This window comes from Lycium ferocissimum, chromosome 4 (genome assembly GCF_029784015.1).
Source record: "Lycium ferocissimum isolate CSIRO_LF1 chromosome 4, AGI_CSIRO_Lferr_CH_V1, whole genome shotgun sequence".
Classification (NCBI taxonomy): Eukaryota; Viridiplantae; Streptophyta; class Magnoliopsida; order Solanales; family Solanaceae; genus Lycium; species Lycium ferocissimum.
In genome coordinates this window covers 50067993-50090126 of record NC_081345.1, presented here as the reverse complement: position 1 = coordinate 50090126, position 22134 = coordinate 50067993, and the positions used below count along the sequence as shown (strand labels likewise).

Here is a 22134-nt window from a genome sequence, read left to right as displayed (position 1 = left end):
TATTATATGTATAATATATGTATATTTCGTCTAAAGTATACCCTTTCTATACACTATGTACATATATTGTAAACTAGATGACTGTGATTTTCCCATTAAACTTTACATTAATACGTACAGATTTTCAAGCAGGCATTAAAATTCTTCAACTAATTTGTAAAATTAGTAATTCAAATGCAATGAGAAAAGATTAGATATTAACCCGTTCTAACATTGTGAGACATGGGAAATAAAGAAGAAAAAATGCAATGAGAAAAGATTAGATATTAACCCGTTCTAACATTGCGAGACATGGGAAATAAAGAGAAAAAAAAAGAAGGAAAAACTAAGGCTCTTGCCTTTTAACTATTTAAAGTCGTGATATAGTAATTTGATTGCAAAATTTTTTGTTTAGTGGCTTGATACAAGAAACCTAGGAAGACCTACTTTATAACCAAATTTCTTGACATCCTCTTGGACTTGTTGTCTAAATTCTTTAAATGTAAATTTTCTATAAACAGAAGGTTCAACACTGCTAAATATTTCTGTGTCGTAAGAGGGACATAAGAACAATGCAGTTGAGAACCTCTCTTTTACTTTATTTGTCACAACTCTATGTTCAACACTTCTATAAACACCATTGCTCCATGCCTGCATCATGTAACATTCTTCATTAATTTTGAAAAACTAGAGAATATGTTTACACCAAATAAGTTATAACAAAGGGTGTGTTTGGTATGATCAAAAATATTTTTGGCAAATGTTTTTCAGAAAATAAGTCATTTATAAGGGTGTTTTTGGTATGACTGAAAATATTTTCTTGAAAAATATTGTTCCGAGTCTTTTACAAGGGTGTGTTTTTGATCGAAGATAATTTTCAAAAAATAAATAATATATAACGGTATAATTGGTAGGACCAAAAATGCTTTTCTGGAGGGGAAAATGACTTCCCTCACTTTAGGGAAGGAGTTATTTCGTTTGACATTTATCCCAACACGTATAATTATTGCTTTAATCATCACTTAGACATTATGAAGAATATTTATAGTCAAAATTATCATCAAAACACTATCCTGTTTGCTAATGTTATTTTCAATCTTTCGTGAGTAATTTTCTTCCTGAAATTATTTTTCACTCTCCCACCAAACTAGAAAAATGTTTTCAAGAAAACAAGTGATTTTGTCAAAGTTGACTCCCATCATACGAAACACAGCCTAAATCATTTTCCTTTGATATGAAATAAAGTACTCTTTTCATCCCAATTTATGTGACGGTGTTTGTTTGGGATAGAGTATCAAAATTTAGGAAAATAATTTTCAAATACCTGGAATAGGTCTCCTATATTGATGATAAGAGCTTGAGGATTAGGCTTAACAGAGATCCATTTCCCATCTCTGAATAATTGCAACCCTCCAATTTCATCTTGATGCAATATTGTGAGGAAATCACTGTCAGTGTGTGGCATTAATCCAAAGAGTTGTGGAGAAATAGGGCAAGGTGGATATCTGTTCATTCTTAGGTAGCAAGTGCTTGGCAAACATGTTTCTTTGAAATAATTTGACTTATTATAATGTCCCAGTTCCTCTGCTAATAATCTTGCTAATTGCTGTGCTAATTCAGACAGTGTTGTTGCAAATTGTTCCATTGTGGAGCTGAATTCATCCAAAAAACATCATGATCAAATTCCAAGAAATTGAGTTTAAGTTATTTGCACTGTCATTATTCGATCACTAATTAAATTATTCGTACAAGTAATTAATGCCTCAAATTTGAAATTCGTAATCTTGAAAATAAGAGAGGTAATATGTTACTAGTGGTGAAGCTAAGATTTTTATTAAAGAAATTCATAATAAGAAAAAAAAAAAAAAGTACACGAATATTTTAAGGAGAAACATATAATAATTCATTAAAAATAATAATCTATCTACATATTCAGTGAGTCCCTTAAATAAGGTGGCTCCGCCATGTCCTGCTACGACAAGTAAATATGATCAGATGATTTTTTTTTTTAAATATATTCACAACGTATATATCCCCTAACGATAAAAGAGAATCAACAAAGTACATTAAGTTTGGGAAGAAACATGAAGCGGTTCAACTTATTAATACTATCAATGCATTGTAAGCAAACTTTTTAGAAGTTATAGTTGTCTGGGCAAGTAGTCTTTATTTATTTCTCCTTTTAATTGGCTCACATAATAAATACTATTAATCCACCTGGATTCTTATACCTCTTAGGTAGTTTGGTTGGAGGGATTAGGTAGGTTATCTTGTTTTAGTATTTGAGATTAAATTTATTTCATATTTAATTAGAGGTGTTAACTAAAATCGGTATGAAAATGAGAATTATAATCTTAATAAGTTATTCAAATTATAATCCTGATTTTAGTCCAAAATTATAATAATGAAATATTCCGATTTTAAACCAAGCGGCCCTTTATTAAGGGTGGTCCAGTGTTAACTCCTTGTTTTTTTTTTGTTTAGGTTGACTGCCTGGTACAAAATCATGAGGATAAGGATTAAGACACATCCTCCCAAAAATGCCAAATGCATGAATTCCACATTTTTTTCTTTCTAAATTGACACACATTCACTTTTTAGGATATTTATCTTACTATGAAGTACTGGATCCTCAAATAAATAGCCCCACAACGCCAAAAAACACATCATATCAAGTGTTATCACCAAGCTTTTCAATTGATCATATATCTCCACTTTCTAGGGTAATAGCTTCCTATCTAAGTACAAGCAGTCGGCAGCACCCAAATGCTCTAGAAAGAAACGTTTAACATGGATAAATAGCAATTTGCCCATCAAAATTATAGCGGACAAATATATATTTCTTTATATATATATATATATATATATATAGACACACACACACACATATTCTATACATAATAATATACATTTTCTATATATTTGACTAACAAATGTAATTATTGAGCAATATTTTAATGAAAAAGACGCTATTTCTTTCATCAACAGGGTTGTGAGTTCATCTGTTGTTTCTTTTAAGCTCAGAATCATATCTGAAATCGTTAAAGAAGCTTGGGGGAAAACATCTAACTGAACTACAACTCCATTCTCTAAGAATGAAGATCTTGGTTTTGGAATTTCACTTATATATAGAAGTTTGAATTATATTACATTATACTAGAGTTTTACATATAAAAATTTGAAACAGCATCACGCCATATTGTAGTTTCACATATCGGAAGTTTTAGAACTCCAACAAGTTTCACACCATGTAGTAAATTTCTTCATATTTTAGCCAGAGATATTTTTATCCAAAATTTAATTTCAAACAATGGTTAAAAAACTGACTATCCCATGACCTTTTTTCGAAGGAAACATAGTTTGATTCCAAACAGCAAGACTAATAATGTACTCCATAAGAGTTTCACTACTTAAAAGAAGCGAATTTTTGGCAGGTTCCATTAGAAATTGGCTCGTTGGAAACGTTTTCAAATGACAAGCTAATTTCTGATGGAACGTCTTCGGAATTCGTATTTTCTTGGTAGTGTTTTGAGCACTTATATCTTCTAGGAACTAAAGTTATAACCTACTTACATTGTACCACTTAAATATAAGTTCTAATTTCAGCAAAAAGTCCTTACACTAGCTCTTCCATCTTTCTCTACCTACAACTGCAATTCTCGGATTCACCATCTCCAAAGAAATCAAAAAGGAAAAACTTATCCTCACATGAATAGTACTCCGGTCCTATAGACAACTAGATAGGCTCACGGCCTTATAATCTTACCAGCATTTGATGTTAATCCAATAAATACATGAAAAATAATTTTAACCTTGTATGCACAGTGTCATTTTTTGCCGAAAGAGATAACCCCCTGCCCCTTACTGGCCCCGCCCCTAGTCCTTAATATTAAAACCCTAGGGGTTGTATGGTTGGAAACAAGTTATCCCGGAATTAGTTATGCCGCCCTCTCACAGGGATAAAATAACACTACAATTCCGGAATAATTATACCGCGATTTTATTCCAATCAAATGTGAGATAAACTCATCTCAAATTCAATCTCGGGATTATTTATCCTTATTCCTTATACCAAAAGAGCCCTAACACAGTTATTGCTACATGGCATGCAGAATAGTTTGTGAAGGGTTTACAAATAAAGAAGATTCCCTTTACCCCAAGAGCTAAAGTAAATAACTTGAAGAACAGGTAAATACGAAGACCAGAAGACCAAGATATTGTAATACACACAAAACCAAACATATAATTAAACACACACACACATCAATTAAGATATGTAACAAAGAAAATTCTAATTACCTGAGGCTGCTAAGACCCTTTGAACATGAAACATCAGAGAGAGGTATATGAAAAGCTTCCGACCATGAAATCTGCCGAAGACAAGTTGCCGTTGGCGTTCCCCAACGGTAACTTCCTTCGGAGAAGTTAAGATTCTTGTCAATATTCGTCTTCTCACGGAAAGTTCTTTTGAAAAGCTTGACTTGCTCCCTGTTAGAATCGAAATAATCAGGTGCCATGCTAACAAAGCATAACTTTAACGACGATAAATCAGACAACAACAAAATATATCAAAAAAGACACAAACAATTCAATACCTTTTCATTTCCCCCAAAACATCATGTGAAACTCCATGATTCACCACTTGGAAAAAACCCCATTCTTGCGAAGCCTTAGCTATTCTTTTCTTGCATTCTTCTCTCTCGAATTTATCTCCGTAATTTAGTTGGTGAAGATTTATCAGAGGCAACTCACATTCCTCCACCAAGAAGAGGTCATTGTATTTGTTTGAATCCAGGTTTTCATTGCGTATGGTATCAAAAAGATCTTTGTATGTCTCCACAAATGGAGGATCAGGTGATTCTTCCATGCTTATGGTCTGAAAAGAAAGTGGTGTTAGACAACAACATATACATCTCAGCAGAAAACTGCAGAATATATAGGAGTAGCATCTAAGAGCTAGTTTAATTAATATCCACTGATTTTACACTTTCGGTTCCGTTTATCTATAACTTACTGTCTTAATTTTAAAATATACAAATGTCACAATTTATGAAGGGTTACAAGTAGATACTTTAGGCGATCTCATAGTGAAATAAAAAATTTATATCATTGATGCATATAAGTTAATTCTTTTGTCAATGATATTAAGTGAAACGTTTAAGTTATATACATAGTAAGTGAAAAAAAAATAATTACACTATGAGGTTACCTAAAAGATGTCTCTACAGACATCGTAGGCGGAAAACAGTGATTCGGTAGAATATGGGTTCGTGGGTATTTAATTATTTAATGTTACCGAGTTCGTAATTAATAATTTATACATATTTGACAAAAATTCTAATACAAATATATGGTTCGAACAAAATTTCACTGGTTGCTAACTTAAACCCCCACCGTTTCGTCTCCGCCCCCGTTGTGTAAACTTTCTTAAAATATGAGATTTGTAATCTTGAAAATAAGATAGGTACTTATTACAACTGGTAAATGTGACATGATGGTGTAAATATTTCTAATACCTACAGCGTACGTAGATAACTTAAATGTAACAAAAAATTTACATGATCAGTATAGTTTACAACGCAGAACCGATTCCAAATTTAAGCTTGATGGGTCAACCTATATTTTAAGATTTTGGAACTAAACTCATTGTACATTTGCATTTATGGATTTAGAATTTTGTTTTTATTGAAATTTTAGTGATTTTCACAAATATATTTACATCCGTGAAAAAAATTACTTGTTGAACCCGTTGAAGAAATGTTGCATTTGGCTTTGGGTTAAACTATTATAGCAGATCAATGACTATATATTCTTATCATATTGTCAGTACTAATAATATTCTGGTGATTATGTATATATTTCTTACATCCATCGTACATAAAACATAAATTGTTTCCAGAAATATGACCCAAAATTGAGGAAAAAAAGCCATGCAAAGTTTCTTCTTTTTATGTTATGTGTGATCATTGCATATATAAAGAAGAAAAGAGAATCAGAGACCATATACCTGAAATTTCTGATTCTATGTTTTTTGGTCAGGCCAATTTGAGTAACATTTGGACACAAAGAAGTATACCTGTCCTTTATTTACAAGGGAGGTGGTGAGGGAGCATAGGAGCCTTGTGCAACCAAACAGAGACCAATTGGACCCATTGACATTTAAAAATTGAAGTATTGCGTGTGTTTAATCGGTCAAAGATCCAAAGGATTATAGTCTATGTTCTCTATCATAAATCATGGTACACATGCTCTATTAATGTTGACGGCCTCCAGGTAAGTGTGTTTTTTTTTTTTTTTTTTTTTTTTTTGTCCCTTTTCATTTTGGAAGGGGTTAGGTGCGATTTATTTTTAATTTACTTAATAAAATTTTACATATTCTGTTTGATGTTTAATTATTTTTATAATTTCTTAAAATTCAAGGTAATTAATTATATTTTTGATGATCGATTTCTTTTACTTATTAGCAATATATAGTTAATGTCCGTATAATCTTTCATGAGATATTGTTGATTCTAGGTAGGATTTATTGAATTTAGTTTTGAAGCCCCGTTTCGATTGAGGCAACTGTTACAGAAACTATTAAAATTATTTTTTAAATAATAGAAATAGTTAAAATAGAATTACATCATCTGATTGAATATGTCAATTCTATTATCTTCTACTTATATAATTCTTCTAACACTTTTAATTTCGAAAATACATTTAAACCAAATATCGTACTGCTTCCAATGCTTTAAAGGACATTCAAGCTTAAAACAACGTATTTTTAAATCTAACCATTTAATAATTGAATAGCTTGGTCTTGAAATTTTTTCTAGAAAGAACTCAAAGAATTGATGAGAATCATACAAAATCAAAGTTATAAACAAGATTGATTCTGATAAAAGTGGATTAGATAAATAAAGTTAAAGATTAAAAAGTAGCTGTAAATTTAATGACTACAACTTTCAACAGTAATTATACCAAATCATATTCTTAAAAAGCAGCATAAACTTTGAAAATACGTGTACAGTAATTAACAAAGTGTTTTAATTAAGCACCCGAACATGATAAAGTATTCTTATTATTTACTTTTGCTTCAATTTTTTTTTTTTTTAAATCGAGCGGATTCTCAAGCTTGATATATTATGTATTAAAGTTAACCACAAACTTTATACATTAGCCTCAATTGGAACAGGCCTGAGGTTCTAACACTTGTTGAGGCTGAATACATATAATTGTGAGGTGACATGTTATAAGTGGTTAATTTATCTTCATAATGGGCATTTGACATGCGCAAAAGTTTTTCTTAAAAATGTCTAATTAATAAGAACACTTTATCATGTATTCAAGTGCTCAATTTGAACAAGTCAATTCAAATATCTTGACATTTACGGGCGAATTTAAGGGACTGTCGATGTATTAGGCCTTTCTTCTACGAGTTTGGAACCTAAATGACAAAAAAAGATGAAATGAACCCAAATACCCCAAGTTAACCGTAACGGCGCAGTTAAGTCCAATAATGCAGTAAATTACTGCGTTAAGGAAGGCCATCAATTTAATAATGCAGGAAATTTCTGCATTAAACAACTCCATAAAACTAGGGCAGAACTTCCATTTTCCTAACACTTCTCCATTCTCCTCCATTTTCACTCTTTTTGCCATATTTTACACCCTCATAAATCATGTCTCTAAACTCCGAATCATCGTTTTATGCTATAGAACCCGACATGTGTTATTGCGGTGTATACTGCCGGCTCAAAATTTCAAGGGCTCCAGAAGATCAGGGCCGTCGTTTTTGGCATTGTAAAGTGCCCGAAGTAAGTTTATTTTGCAAATTGTTATAGAGTTTTTGTCACATTATCTACATTTTCTATCTTACAAAACTAATGTTATTTGTTATTTTAATAGGCAAATGGTCGGTGCACATCTTTCGGTGGGAAGATAAAGTTCCCGCTGATAAAACGGTGGCGAAGAAGTATAAAAAGGCTCCGGTTGATAAAGATACCGCGACTTCACAAAGCAATGTAGATACCTTGAAGTTTGATTTGTAGTGTCAACTTAGGGAAGCTCTAGAAAAAATTGAACTTCTGGAGATATTGCTAAAAGAATCGGAAGACAAAAAAAAAGTTTTTTCAAGGATAATCTTAGAGACTCTCAATGCGAAACAAATGCTTTGAAAGAGAAAGTGAAATTTTGGAGGATGATTTGTGGTCTCTTGTTGTTGTTTGTAATTTTGAAGTGTTACATTGTCGGCTAGGTTTATTAATTGGGAAAATACATAAAAAACCCCCCAACGTATAGCCAGATTAATTATGACGCACCCAACCTTTGCGGGCGACCTATTACCCCCCCAGTCTTAATTTTTCAGTATTTTAGTACCATTTTCGACTGACGTGGCAAAAAAAAAAAAAAAATATGGCGAGTGAAAGCAGTAAAAATATTTTTTATATTTTAATAAAAATTAATTTTTAAAAATTTATTTATATTTTATCCTCTCACCCACCCCCACCCTCCCTCTCTTCCACATTTCAATTGTTAAATGCAATTTATTTTTCTCTTTCTTCTTCTTTCTCCTTTTCTCTTTCTTCTTCTTTCTCCTCAACCACCGCCGCCGCCGCTGCCACACCGTCGCCGCCACACCGTTAGCAAAGAATAAGAACGCACAAAGTAGGCAACACGGCAGCAGCAACAGCAAAGAACAGAGCAACAACAAAGAACAACACCGATATGAAAATGGGTCTGACCCATTAAAACATAATGCCATTTAGGTGGAGGAGATATTTTGGTGTTTGATTTGCCTTCAAATGAATGTGTGTGTTAATGGAGGAAGAAAATGAGTTTTAATGGAGGAAGAAAATGGGTTGAAGAAAATGGGTTCAAGAAAATGGGTTGAATGTTTCTTGAAAATAAGCTCTTTATGATTGATGATTAAATTGAATGTGTGTGTTAATGGAGGAAGAAAATGGGTTGAATGTGTGTGTGTTAATGGAGGAAGAAAATGGGTTGAATGTGTGTTGTTAATGGAGGAAGAAAATGGGTTGAATGTGTGTGTGTGTGTGCAATGGATAAGAAACGGGTTGAATGTGTGTGTGCTAATGGAGGAAGAAAATGGGTTGATGGATTTCTTGAAATGAAGAAGAAGAAGAAGAAGAAGAAGAAGAAGAAGAAGAAGAAGAAGAAGGGTTTAGTGATGAAGAAGAAGAGTTTAGTGATGAAGAAGACAAAATTAATGGTTAATTAGAGGTTAATTAGTGTAAATATAATTAATAAAAGAAAAATCAAATGAAAAAAAAGAAAGGAAAAGTGGCAGGACGTGGCAGCAGCGTGGCACCACGTGGAGAGTGTGCAACACTCTCCACCGGTGTGAACCTGGCTTCAATTTTTTTTTTTTGCCACGTCGATCAAAAAATGGTACAAAAAATACGTAAAAATTAAGACCTGGGGTAATAGGTCAGCCGCAAAGCATGTCAGGGTGCGCCATAATTAATACGCTATACGTTGGGGGGGTTTTTATGTATTTTCCCTTATTAATTCCTATGTAGTTTGTTTTTATTTTTTGTAGTTTAACTTTTATGTATTATGTATTTTCTATGGTTTGTCTAATGTATTATATAATCGTCACTTTTTATGTAGTAGTTTATTTGTGTTTTCTATAAAAATTTGAATCGTTGCACTTTGTATTTATGTATATAACGTTTGTCAATTCTAACACGCTTAAGTAAGTAAATCATAAAATATAAGAATAAAAGCAAAACTAAACATATTAATATTCTTCTAATTAACGAAATCATCATAAATTAAAAATATAATTAAACTCACAATATTCTTAATCATCAGAATTGAAGTTGTCAATATCGTCTTCAGATAAATATCTTGGGTTTCTTAAGACAAATCTTCTTTCTGTAGATGTTAGTTCCCTACCGGTTGATGATGCCTGTTCTTCAGTCAACTTGAGCATATAAAATCTACAACGTCGTGCTAACATTTGGTTGTTCTCTTTCCTAATCCTCTGTATCGCAACCTCGCAAGAATCTTGATCAGTTCGAGGCATGCTCAATGAGAATCTTGTTGGGATTAGAGCGTTGAGATTTTTCAAGTCACGAACAAGACGTTGTGATTCGACGTACAAACCACAATAATATTCACGTGGATCTAAATATTTCAGTTGGCAAAAATCGTCATTATGCTCTCTTAAAAGGCGGGGCTTCAGCTCGTCTAGCACGAATGCATGGTTATCGATCGATTGAGGAATCACCGAAATAGCTGCTATGATTTTAGCTGTCATCACCACTGGTATTTGGATCCTTTGGAAAGAATACCGACCAATCTACATTTCTACTTTTAGTAGTTTACTAAGTAGCGAAAGGCTACTTATATAGGTATCAAACTCAATAGGTTGTGGGATCATGACTATGACCCACCTACTTTATTTAAAACAAAAATTAATAAGATCATGGGAAATCATTGTCATCGGACATCTCACAGTCCGAGTCCCACTTGGATGTGATGTAACCATTTCGACTATATCCAGCCCCAATGCAACATATTTGCGTTCGGTTGTTCTCTTCGCGAAAACGATTAAGAGCAAAATTCAACTCTTGTGGAGTGCCACGAGGCATTGACGTAGCATGACTTTCTGGGTGTTTAAGTCCAAATGCCCTCAAGTTTTGTTCCAGTGCTACAGCCTCCCTAACACGCCAATTCCACTCATCTGTCATTGTATTGTTGTAACGTTGATTGTATCTCTCCTTCGGGTTATTCGAGCATTCAAAATCTTCACCCAATTCCCATGTCCTACCCATTGCTTCAAATATGTCTCCTGGAGAGAACGATGTAAGACGACTAATATTTTCAAATTGGTTAAAAAATGACATAATAACCCTATTTTGTGTGGTTGCTATTTATTCGTCAATTACGCTTTATAACATTCGCTAGCAATCATATTGATGTATGGCGCTAAGTTTAGATGCGTTATGCATGGTGGATTTATAACGTTTCTGAATGACAACACTGATTGAACATAATGCACGCGTTTGACCACTTTATACACCTTTAGCGCATGGTTGATTTCTGACGTTTCTGAATGACAACACTGATTGACAACACAATGCACGCGGTTGACCACTTTATGCAGGCGTTTGACCGCAACGGTGAGAATGACTTTTACGCAGGTTGTGGAGCGGTTCGTGACTCGATCAAAGGCGGCCAAAGGATTTGCGGCAGATAGTCTAAAATGGATGCCAAAACCAACACAATTGTTCGGATATCACAAATTTAAGTGTCAGCAACACGACAGGATGGAGTACAACCATGTAGAGCGTATATTTGAACTCACAACAAGTGTGCACGAAGGTGGTGAAGGTAACGTTCACACAATTTGTGAGATACCAAGAACATGCACATATGGCAAGTTTCAATCATACCACATGCCAGGTTCTCATGCCTTCAAGTGTTTTATCACAATGGGAAAGAATGCCTCGCAATACGTGGCTAAGGAATATACGGTGAAAAATTATGCAAAAACGTATGCCGAAAGGTTTTACCCACTTGATGATGAGAGCTATTGGCCAACAAAGCCATTTTTCATGGTTGCTAACAAAGCATTTATCCATAAATTGAAACAGCGAGCATACTCCCGTATTCCTAATGAAATGGATGTTTCACCAGGGAGATACACTGAAAATGCTCATTTTGCAATCATGTTGGTCATGATAAGCGTAAGTGTCCCTTACGGCATGGTGGTCAAAGTACATCTCACGGTGGAAGTACCTCTTGTGATGGAAGAAACTTTCGTGGTGGCGGCAGATCTCGCAGTGGCAAAACATCTAGTCAAGCGCATGAGTTGATGAATCTATTTGAAGTTTTTTCTTTCTTTGATGAATGTATTTTAACTAGTTTCGGTTTGTTATTAATGAACTAGTTTAAGTATTTTCATATTGTTATGAATGATGCAATTTAATTATTTTGAGGTTGTTATGAATGATGCAATTTTGACTAAAAAATAACACGCTCAAATCTAAACCCTAAAAAATAAATAACTTAAAGCTAATGACAACAAGTTTTCAAACAAAATCTTACTTCGAGCACCTTTCAACCACTAAAATGACAATCCGAAGCTTAGCGTATCCTTGAGGTATTGAGCCTACCTTATTAATCGCACAAAAATAAGTCGGGTTCTATAAAAAATATTGAAGTTTTGGAGTCTCGAAGCATGATTAATCTAATGCTAAAGTACGTAAAAAATGTGAAAATGTACAAGAAAGAGAGTAATTAACCAAAACCAGAAGAAAAAAAAAAGGAAGCAGAATAGCTCAGTAAATTACTCCGCTATTGGAGTTAACCTTGCCGTTACGGTTAAGTCCTTTAATGCAGTAATTTACTGCATTAAAGGTACTTTGGTACCAGTTTTTTTTGTTGAGGTATTTTGGTTCATTTGCTCTTTTTTGGGTCATTTTGGTTTCAGACTCTTCTATCTCCATGTATTAGACTATTAATATAGGGGCAATATGCAGGATTGCCCTTCGCTGGGGGTGGTCTTTAATTTTTACCCCTCAAAATGGTGGTCTTTAAATTTTGCCTTTCGGGCGAGGGCACATGAAAGTGCCCGTGCGTAAGGTTCGTAAATAGCGTATTACAAAATTATGCCGGTAGAATTTAATAAAATTGAATGTAACAATTTCTGCAAAATTTGTCTTGCGAAATTCTGCCTTGCGATTTTTTTTTTAAACTGAGCTGGGGTTCGAACTCATAACCTCGGGGTGTTAGGCGAGGGGTAAAACTTAAAGACCACCAATTTGAAGGGCAAAAATTAAAGAGCAACCCAAATAAAGGGCAATCCGCGCAAAAAAAAGTTAATATAGCACATCTTCCGTCATAAAAAGAAATAGAGGCCAAATTAGCATTTAGAATGGAATTGATCAAGAAATAGTTGCATTATTGACTGCACAGCATTTGTAAGATGATAATTCTTTCTTACTTGGTTTGCCTGTACTGGGACGTTTGAAGACTTCGTCATGACTTGGCTCAGATGAGAAGAAATGTAGAGCAATCCTGGGCTACAATAAAAACAATCCAAATAAACATATGATCATTGATAATACAAACTCAGACGCCAAAAGAAAAGAGGAAGACGCAAAATCGTTTGCATGGAAAAAACAACGAAATGTGAAAGAAAATATATCATGATAACCAAACAAGAAGATTGGGCATCAGGACCTAATTAAGAATCTTTTTAAAACTGATTTATAAGACAATTTAAAACATATATGATAATCATGAGCATATAATTAAGTAAATAAAAGGGGAGACTCAGCATTGTAGTTACGAGTTAGGCAGAACCCACTAAATTAGACCCAGAGTAATTTGTATTAATTTCTTTTTAATATGCACATGCAAGCAAAAAAAAATTATAATCAGAACCCATAATCAAAAATCATGGTTCCGCCTCTAATCAAAAGTGTTATCTCTCTAACTAACAACTTAAATTTATGATGAGATGGTTGTTGGGCTAAATTGGTCTAAAAATATTCTTAGCATAATGTGATATTTTCCACTTTGAGCCAAGACGATATGATTTTCAGGCCTTTCTCCATTAACAACATTCAACACTTTATGCTTTTTTTTTTTTTTTAACTTTTAATGTGGGACTTTATTCTCAACCTAACAATTTTCTCTTGAACTAAGTTCCACATGACCCGTTGCCGATTCATGGTCTAATTTGGAGATTAACGGGATATCACCAACATTATTGAGTATTTATAACTACCAAGTGAACATGTTTCTTCTGTGTGTGTATGATCTCCAACCTACGGGTAAAGGTAGTAAACCTACCCATAGACATGCAATGACAATAAGCTGGGCACAAATGCCTGCATCTCTTCTTCATCTTCATACCCGTCCCACTAAACTTTTGGCTCTTATATCAGTTATTGAGCTAATTAAATTAGCTCAAAGATACTCTTAGCAAGGTGTAATATTGTCTGCGATGGGCAAAGTCACGCGATTTTTCCCAAAAGACTTCTTACCATGCATGAAGAGCATCCGACACTTTACAATTAGCTTCTTTTTTTTTTTTTCTTTTCTATTTTTCATGTGAAACTTTATTCATACACCCCCAACAATATTATAATTTAATATGGTATTGGAGTATGCAAGAGATCATGGATTCGAGTTTTCTTGTTACCCATTATAAGAAAGAATCATCCAATAAAAAAGAATTGTCACATAATCGACGTGTTGAAGACATAACTAACTAAATAAAATATATACTCGAAAATAAAACTTAAGTAAAATAGAGAAGGCTTACTACCACTTACATGGAGAATAAAGCTAAGTAACAGAGAAAGCTCTGAAGTCCGAAGAGGTAATGTATATGTTGTATATATGACTGCTTCCTAGGTAGTCGTTTTGCAGTGCAGCAAGAATATTGGACGATATTTTTATAGGGAAAGGACTGGACTATAGAGAAAAAACATCAACAGTAATTATATTTTTGGTCAAAAACATCAACAATAATTATAACATGGAAAATGTATACTAATGTTTGTAGGTGTTTTATTACTTGATTGAACGTTTATGTATAGAAAGAAGAACACGTGGCTCATCAAGAAATCAGAACTTCTGCCTTTTATGGCAAATATCTTTTCGATGACATTTTCCATTTTTGCTATATTTATTAATGTATAAATATTTATTACTGAAGCTTGAAAAGAGTGATGCTTTAATTTCATTGGCTAATTCGTAAGTGAGAAAAGGGTGTCGTTGGGGTTTAGGTGGGGGAAAGAAAATTTACTTTAATTTGCTTTGCTAAGTACTCATAATATTACAAGTCCCATTTCTAATGGCATATTGTTCGACCAATAATATCACACTGGTTGTTGAAAATCAAGGTTAATTTCCAATCACAAACATCAATTTTGTTTCATTTGGCTATCATTCTTCCAAGTCTTGCCTCTCTTCATCATTCATCATTTTATCTCTTTGATTTCTTCTCTCTCTTGATATTTGAGACAAATGGGGGTGGAGCTATTGCAATTGTGGAGTCAAAATTTTTATTAAGGAGATTCAAAATACAATAAAAATAAACATACAAGGAAGTCAAGATAATTCAACATCTATTATATATATATATATATATCTTATATATTACTGTAATTTTTCAACGAAGAAATATGTTATGTGTATTTTGTATATCCGTCGGCTATATTTTAGGTGGCAATGGTCAATGTCAATTTCTCTTTTTTGAATCTCCTAACTAAAATTTCTGGCTCTCCGCTGTAGAGGAACGGCACACATGATAAATTTATGGACCGATCCCAAACATGAAAAAACACGGGGAAAAAAATTAAGAAGAAAATAAGAATTTATCTTAATCTATGTCGGCAATGGCACGTACATGTGACATATATTATGATAAAACAAAGTCTCATGTTTCGTCTGAAATACACGTCGTTAAGAAAATTTTTGCAGGCTGAGAATTTAAAGGCTTCCATGTGCACTGCTTTGATGCAGGACACAAAGCTACTGATGATGTATAATTATTATTATTGTACCATACCCTTTAGCTTGATTTCACTACATATATAAGGTCTTCATTGATCTTAGTTGACATAAATGTGTCTACGGCTATAAAAAAGAACCGACAAACCGCACCAAACCGATAAAACCAGCCAAACTAAAAACCCTACAATAGTGGTTTGGTTTGACTTGGTTTGGTGTTGAAAAAAAAAAACCGACCATAATTGTTTTGGTTTGGTTTTAGCTAAAAAAAGTCAAACCGAACCAAGCCGACCCGACAGTACGTGTATTCGATTTTTAAAATATATTATACATAAAAATATTTATATGTAATGTAATTTGTAAATATTTCCTAAATTTTTTCGTAGTTTTTTGTCTTTTATCATATTATTTTAAACTTGAACTTAGAATTTTGAATGCCAGTAAATTTTATATCCCGTGGATGTTAGTAACTCAAATAAACTCCAAATCAAAACCAACTCAACACTAATGCTAACAAAAGAAATCCAATTCTAACTGTAGGAATGCAAAGAATGTTTGATATCTATTCTTTAGTTTTGCATAATTGGTTTAGAGCCTAAAAATATATAGTTTAATTTTTTTTCTTTGACATGTAATTAATACTTATTAGCCGTACTTATTTTAGCATAACTTAGTATTTAGATTAAAGTCATTTTCTTTATGGCTTATTAATTAGTAATACTTATTTTAACTGATTTTATTATCTTTTTTGTTGAATATTTTAATACGATATCATCACTCATCTCACATTTTGTGTTATTTTCTTAAGAAACACCTTAGTTATATAGTTGTATCTTACTAGGACTAAAGAAATATTTGAAGTAAAAGTCATATGTTTTGTATAAAGACTTTTTCGAAAAAAAACCCGAAAAAATCGACTAACCCAAGAAAACCCGAAGTTGAAAAACCTGAATTTTATTGGTTTGGTTTATAAATTTAAAAACCCGACATATTTGGTTTGGTTTAGTATTTGAAAAATCCGAACCAACCCGGTCCACGTACACCCCTAAATGTGTCAAATATGTGTCAGAGCTCGAGCATATGGCACGTTAATAAAGTTGCTTTGGCCTACGACATTTAACGGATTTGTCTCCGTTATATCGTATACAAAAACGTAAATGTTATGTGAAATTAGTTATTTTCTGTCCAGCATAACAATTTACACTCTTTTTTGTTCGAAATCTCACCATACTAGAAGTCTGTCATCCATTTTGCATGACTTGCCTCATATTAACTCACCCTCCGTCGTATGCGCATGCGCAGAGGTGGAGTCAGGATTCGAAACTTGTGGGTTCAGAGTCCTTATTCTTTAAAGTTACTGGGTTCTTAATTAATAATTTGTACATATTTAACAAAAAATTTAATACAAATATATGATTCGGACAAAAGCTACTGGGTTCGGCCGAACCTACAACCGAAGGGCTGGCTCCACCACTGCGTATGCGTATTGCGTAATGGTGTTATTTTTGGCTAATCTTGAATTAACAACTAGATTTTCACATACTGCAACATCTATTTAAATTTTCAAGTTGCAAAGTAATACTATCGCCTTTTTATTTTACTGTCATAGTTTGAACTAGCACAAAGTTTAACCGAGAGATCAAAATTTTTGAGTTGCTAATACATTTATGTGACTATTAAACTTTTGAAACTCCAGCCTAAACCCCTCCTATCCAATAAGGTGGCTATACACTAAAAAACAAAAAAACTTTTGAAACTCGTAACTATTGTAACATATGATTAACATTTGGATTGCTATAAAAGCTTCTCATTAGGGCAATATAGTAGTGTGTCATTTTTTTAAACGGTCTAATAAGAAACAACGTGAAACAAATGAAACGAATGAAGTACTTCCTCCATCCTAATTTAAGTATCTTAGTTTGATTAGGCACGTAGTTCAAGAAATGAAAAGAGATTTTTTGAATCTTGTGGTCTTAAATTAAAGCTGTCTAAAGTATCAAAAAAATCATTTGCATCTTGTGGTCTTAAACTTGTCATGTAGGATGTTTGAATCGAAAGACTTACAAAAAATAGAAAGAGACACTCTTTTTGGACAGACTAAAAAGACACTTAAATTGGAACGGAGGAATCTGTACTCAGGGGCGGATCTATGTATAAGCGTGGGGTTGGCACGCCACCCGGACCTCTCAGGTGAAATTGTGTATATATATGTATGTACGTAAAGGAAATAGTATAGATAATAATTCTGCCACCCAGAGTAACACGTGAGCACATAGTGCCAGTGGTGAAATGTCAAATTCTGCCGCCTCAGGTCGCTGGTTCGAATCCCTTTGGATAGACTTTTTAAAATTATTTTACTTTGCTGCATATAAAAGCTTATGACTCAAACTCTCAAGCTAGGATAGACACCAACTGATGATGTGTGCTTCCTGGCAGGATTGTTAATAGCTTAACCTTTTCTATGGTGGTCATTGGTTCGAACCCAATTACCACTTTCCTTTTGGTAAAAAGGAGTCAAGTTGTGGCTAAGAAGTCTTGAACCCAAGACCTCCTCTAACTTCTGAGTCACCAAAACCAACGAGCTAAGACTTTCTTTATGCAAAACGCTACACACCTACTATTTAAAGCGATATGGCACCCAGAACTTTCAAATTTTGGATCCGCCTCTGTATGTACTTAGGTTTTCATTGGCTAATAGTATAGTGTAGGTACTGTGAAGTTGAGAAGATATTCAAGCCAATTCCTACTCAAAAGCGGAAAGAAATAAGAGGAAACTTTTTTCTTTGTTGGTTTTTGAGTGTTATTGGGATTTAGATCCTTTCTAGGAAAGGATTAGACCTAGTAGTATAAATACATGCTAGCTAGGATTTATTAAGTAGGACAAAACATAGAACCTAAGAATATTCAATCTTGTAACTTACTTTCTCCCTTGATATTAATAAAAGTGTCGGCCGTTCTCCGTGGACTAGGATCACATCGATCCGAACCACGTTAATAACTGTGTCTTTATCGCTTCCTAACTAACAATTGGTACCAGAAGCCTACAGATCGTGAGATCTAGGAGACGAGGAGACTATGGCATCTATGAAGTTTAAGGTAGGGAATTTTGATGGGCGAAGTAATAACTTCAACATCTGGAAGATCAAGATCATGGCGTTGTTACGGAGAGAAGGATCAGTCTATGCTTTGGACGACTCGTATCCCGAAAATACGAAAGAGGCCGAGAAGCAGAAGATTGAGATGGATGTGTTTAGCGTAATTCAATTATCGTTATCAGACAGCGTGTTATATGAAGTCAGTACCGAGAAAACAGCTGCGAGTTTGTGGAAGAAACTTGAAGATCTCTACTAGAAGAAATCAGTAACAACTAGAATGTTGTTAAGGCAGCGTTTACACACCTTCAAGATGAAGACAGGTACAACTTTACAAGATCATATTAACGCTTTTAATAAATTGGCTATGGATTTTACTCATGCTGATATTAAAGTGGGAGATGAAGAACTAGCGTGCACTCTACTGTTTTCATTATCACCGGCATACAAAGACGTAGTTAATTCAATGATGTATAGTAAGGAGGTGGTCACATTACAGATGGTAAGACATGCATTGAATTCAGGTGAATTCAGAAACCATATCAACAATGGTGAGAAAGAAGACCATGGTGAGGGTTTGATGGTTAGAGGTCGCTCGAGAGAGGGAGAGGCAAATCAGTAGCTAGGTCAAAGTCTAGGAAAAAGGTGAGTAGGAAGGATGTTGAATGTTGGGGTTGTCAGCAAAAGGGTCACTTTGAGAGGAATTGCCCAAATAAGAAGATTGATAAAACAACAGTCAGTGCATCTATAGTTCAGGTAGCTCAGACATCTAGAGAAGATTATGTGCTAAATGCTTCAACGGATGACATTCAGACACACAAGTGGATTTTAGATTCAGCTTTTACCTTTCATATGTGCTTAAGAAAAGATTGGTTTACTAGTTACAAGCAGATGAGTGGGACTGTACTTATGGGTAACGATGCAGTATGTGAAATAACAGGCATTGGTTCAGCCCGTATACGGTGTCATGACGACATCATAAGAACATTGTCTAATGTTCGATATGTTCCTGATATGAAAAAGAATCTGATCTCTCTTGGTACTTTTGATAAGATCGAATATAAGCATGCGGGTGAAGGTGGAATCTGCAAGGTGACCAAGGGTTCTCTGGTCATGTTAAAGGCCAAACTACAGGGTGGTCTTTATGTACTTATGGGCAGCACCATTCTAGGTACTGTAAATGCTGCAACCTCACAGTTATCAGATGATGACAAGGCTAAGATGTGACATATAAGATTAGGTCACATGAGCGAGAAGGGGTTGGCAATTTTGAGCAACCGAAACCTTTTGAAAGGTGAGAAGATTAATACACTTGATTTTTATAATCATTGTGTCCTTGGAAAGAAGAAACGGGTCAGCTTTAGCACGGGCAAGTACAAAACCGAAGGGGTGCTTGACTACATTCATTCCGATTTATGGGGTCCATCTCAGGTTCCATCCAAGGGTGGAAAGAGGTATCTTCTTACTTTCATTGATGATTTTTCACGCAAGGTTTGGGTATACTTCTTAAAGGCTAAAAGTGATGTCTTTGAGAATTTCAAAAACTGAAAGACATTAATTGAAAATTAATGTGACAGAAAGATTAAGTGTCTTCAAATAGATAATGGCTTGGAGTTTTGCAATGACGAGTTTGACAATTTCCGTAAGATTCATGGTGTATTGAGACATAAAACTGTTAGGCATACATCCCAACAGAATGGAGTAGCTGAAAGGATGAACCACACTCTTTTTGAGAAAGCACAATGTATGCTCTCTAATGGCAAGGTGCCTAAGGAGTTTCGGGCGGAAGCAGTAAATACTGCTTCTTATGTTGTCAATCGTTCTGCAACATTGGTGATTGACTTCAAAACTCCAAATGAGGTATGGTCAGGTAAACCATTCGATTACTCGTACTTAAGAATCTTTAGATGTCCTGCATATTATCATGTAAGTGATGGAAAACTAGAACCTAAAGCTTGAAAAGGTTTATTATGGGATACGCTAAAGGGGTAAAAGGATATAGAATATGGAGTTTAGATCCTCTTAAGTTTGTAATCAGTAGAGATGTTACTTTTAATGAGGCCTCTATACTTGATCCTGGAAAGACTTCTATTGAGTTTGCAAGACAAAAAGTTCTTACAACAGAAACTGTGGAGGAAAATGTGAAACTCACCTAGCAGAAAGATCAAGTGACTCAGGTGGACTCAGATAATGAAAAAGCTCACACAGTAGTACCTGAAGGTGAACCATACAGTATAGCTACTGGAAGGGACAAACGAACTCCGAAGCCTAATCCAAAATATTATCCTCAGCCTCCGCAAGCTAATCTTGTGGCCTATGCATTAGCTACTGTCGAGGAGGAAATAAAGAATACGAACCCTCAACCTATAAAGAAGCTACTATGTGTGGTGAAGCTGATCAATGGTGTTTAGCCATGACCGAAGAGATAGAGTCTCTGCACAAGAACCAGACATGGGATTTGGTGAGTCTACCAAAGGGGAAGAGAACCGTTGGTTGCAAATGGGTCTTCAGAAAAAAGGATGGCATTCCGGGTGTAGAAGATGCTAGATACAAAGCGAGATCGTTTGCTAAGGGCTTTTGTCAGGAGGAAGGAATCGACTATAATGAGATTTTCTCACCAGTCGTGAAGCACAGCTCAATTCGTTTGTTACTAGGTTTGGTTGCCCATTATGACTTGAAGCTTCATCAGCTTGATGTCAAGACTGCATTCTTACATGGTAAACTTGAAGAGGTAATCTTCATGAATCAGCCCGAGGGTTTCCTTATTGAAGGAAAAGAAGACCAGGCTTGTCAATTAAAGAAATCTTTGTATGGTTTGAAACAAGTTCACCGACAGTGGTACAAGAGATTTGATGCGTTCATGATTACTAAAGGTTTCTCTGAGAAGTGCATTTGATAGTTTGCGTGTATCACATGACGGTATCTGGTCATTCAAATATTTATTTATTGTTATATGTTGATGATATGCTTATTGCTGCTAATAGTATGACAGAGATAAATGATTTGAAAAAACTGCTAAGTAAGGAGTTTGACATGAAAGATTTAGGTGAAGCTAAGAAAATCCTTGGAATGGAGATTCACAGGAAGAACGGTGACGTACATCTCTCATAGAAAAAGTATATTGACAAGGTAGTTCAGAGGTTTGGCATGAATAAATGTAAACCCATTACTTTACCGTTAGCACAACATTTCAGACTTTCTTCTTTGATGGCATCGCAGTCAAAGGAAGAGGTAAAGTACATGTCAAAAGTTCCTTATTCTAGTGCAGTTGGTAGCATTATGTATGCTATGGTTTACACTCAGCCTGATATTTCTCAAGTAGTGAGTGTGGTAAGTCGATTCATGTCTAATCCGAGTAAGACATATTGGGAAGCAATTTAGTGGATATTAAGATATCTTAAAGGTTCTTCGAATGTTGGTCTAACTTTTTGTAAGATGAGAAATTAAGGCTTCTCGGTCCTTGGTTATGTGGATTCTGATTTTGCAGGTGATCTTGATAGAAGGAGATCAACAACGGGCTATATCTTTACTCTTGCAGGTAGTGCCATAAATTGGAAGACAACTCTCTAGTCTATAGTTGCTT

General features: G+C 34.4%; 1 protein-coding gene across 1 annotated transcript; it reads right to left on the bottom strand.

The window, feature by feature from the left end:
* Positions 1–264: 264 nt before the first annotated feature.
* LOC132054826 (gibberellin 2-beta-dioxygenase 8-like) lies at positions 265–14418 on the bottom strand. The gene is made up of 6 exons (XM_059446798.1): positions 14277–14418; positions 12938–13016; positions 4575–4855; positions 4279–4467; positions 1304–1631; positions 265–630 (listed from the first exon to the last, which is right to left on the bottom strand). Exons 2-6 carry the CDS (start codon positions 12974–12976, stop codon positions 391–393), a joined length of 1077 nt encoding a protein of 358 aa, XP_059302781.1. The 5' UTR covers positions 12977–13016; positions 14277–14418; the 3' UTR covers positions 265–390.
* Between the last annotated feature and the right edge of the window lie 7716 nt (positions 14419–22134).

What these genes read in the sequence shown, in the direction of transcription:
- LOC132054826 (XM_059446798.1), bottom strand. Translation starts at nt 12,976, where the DNA reads ATGACGAAGTCTTCAAACGTCCCAGTACAGGCAAACCAA. An exon ending in AAGGGTCTTAGCAGCCTCAG is followed by an intron (nt 1,632 to 4,278) that starts GTAATTAGAATT and finishes GGATGAATTCAG; the next exon opens with CTCCACAATGGAACAATTTG. An exon ending in ATATAGGAGACCTATTCCAG is followed by an intron (nt 631 to 1,303) that starts GTATTTGAAAAT and finishes TACATGATGCAG; the next exon opens with GCATGGAGCAATGGTGTTTA.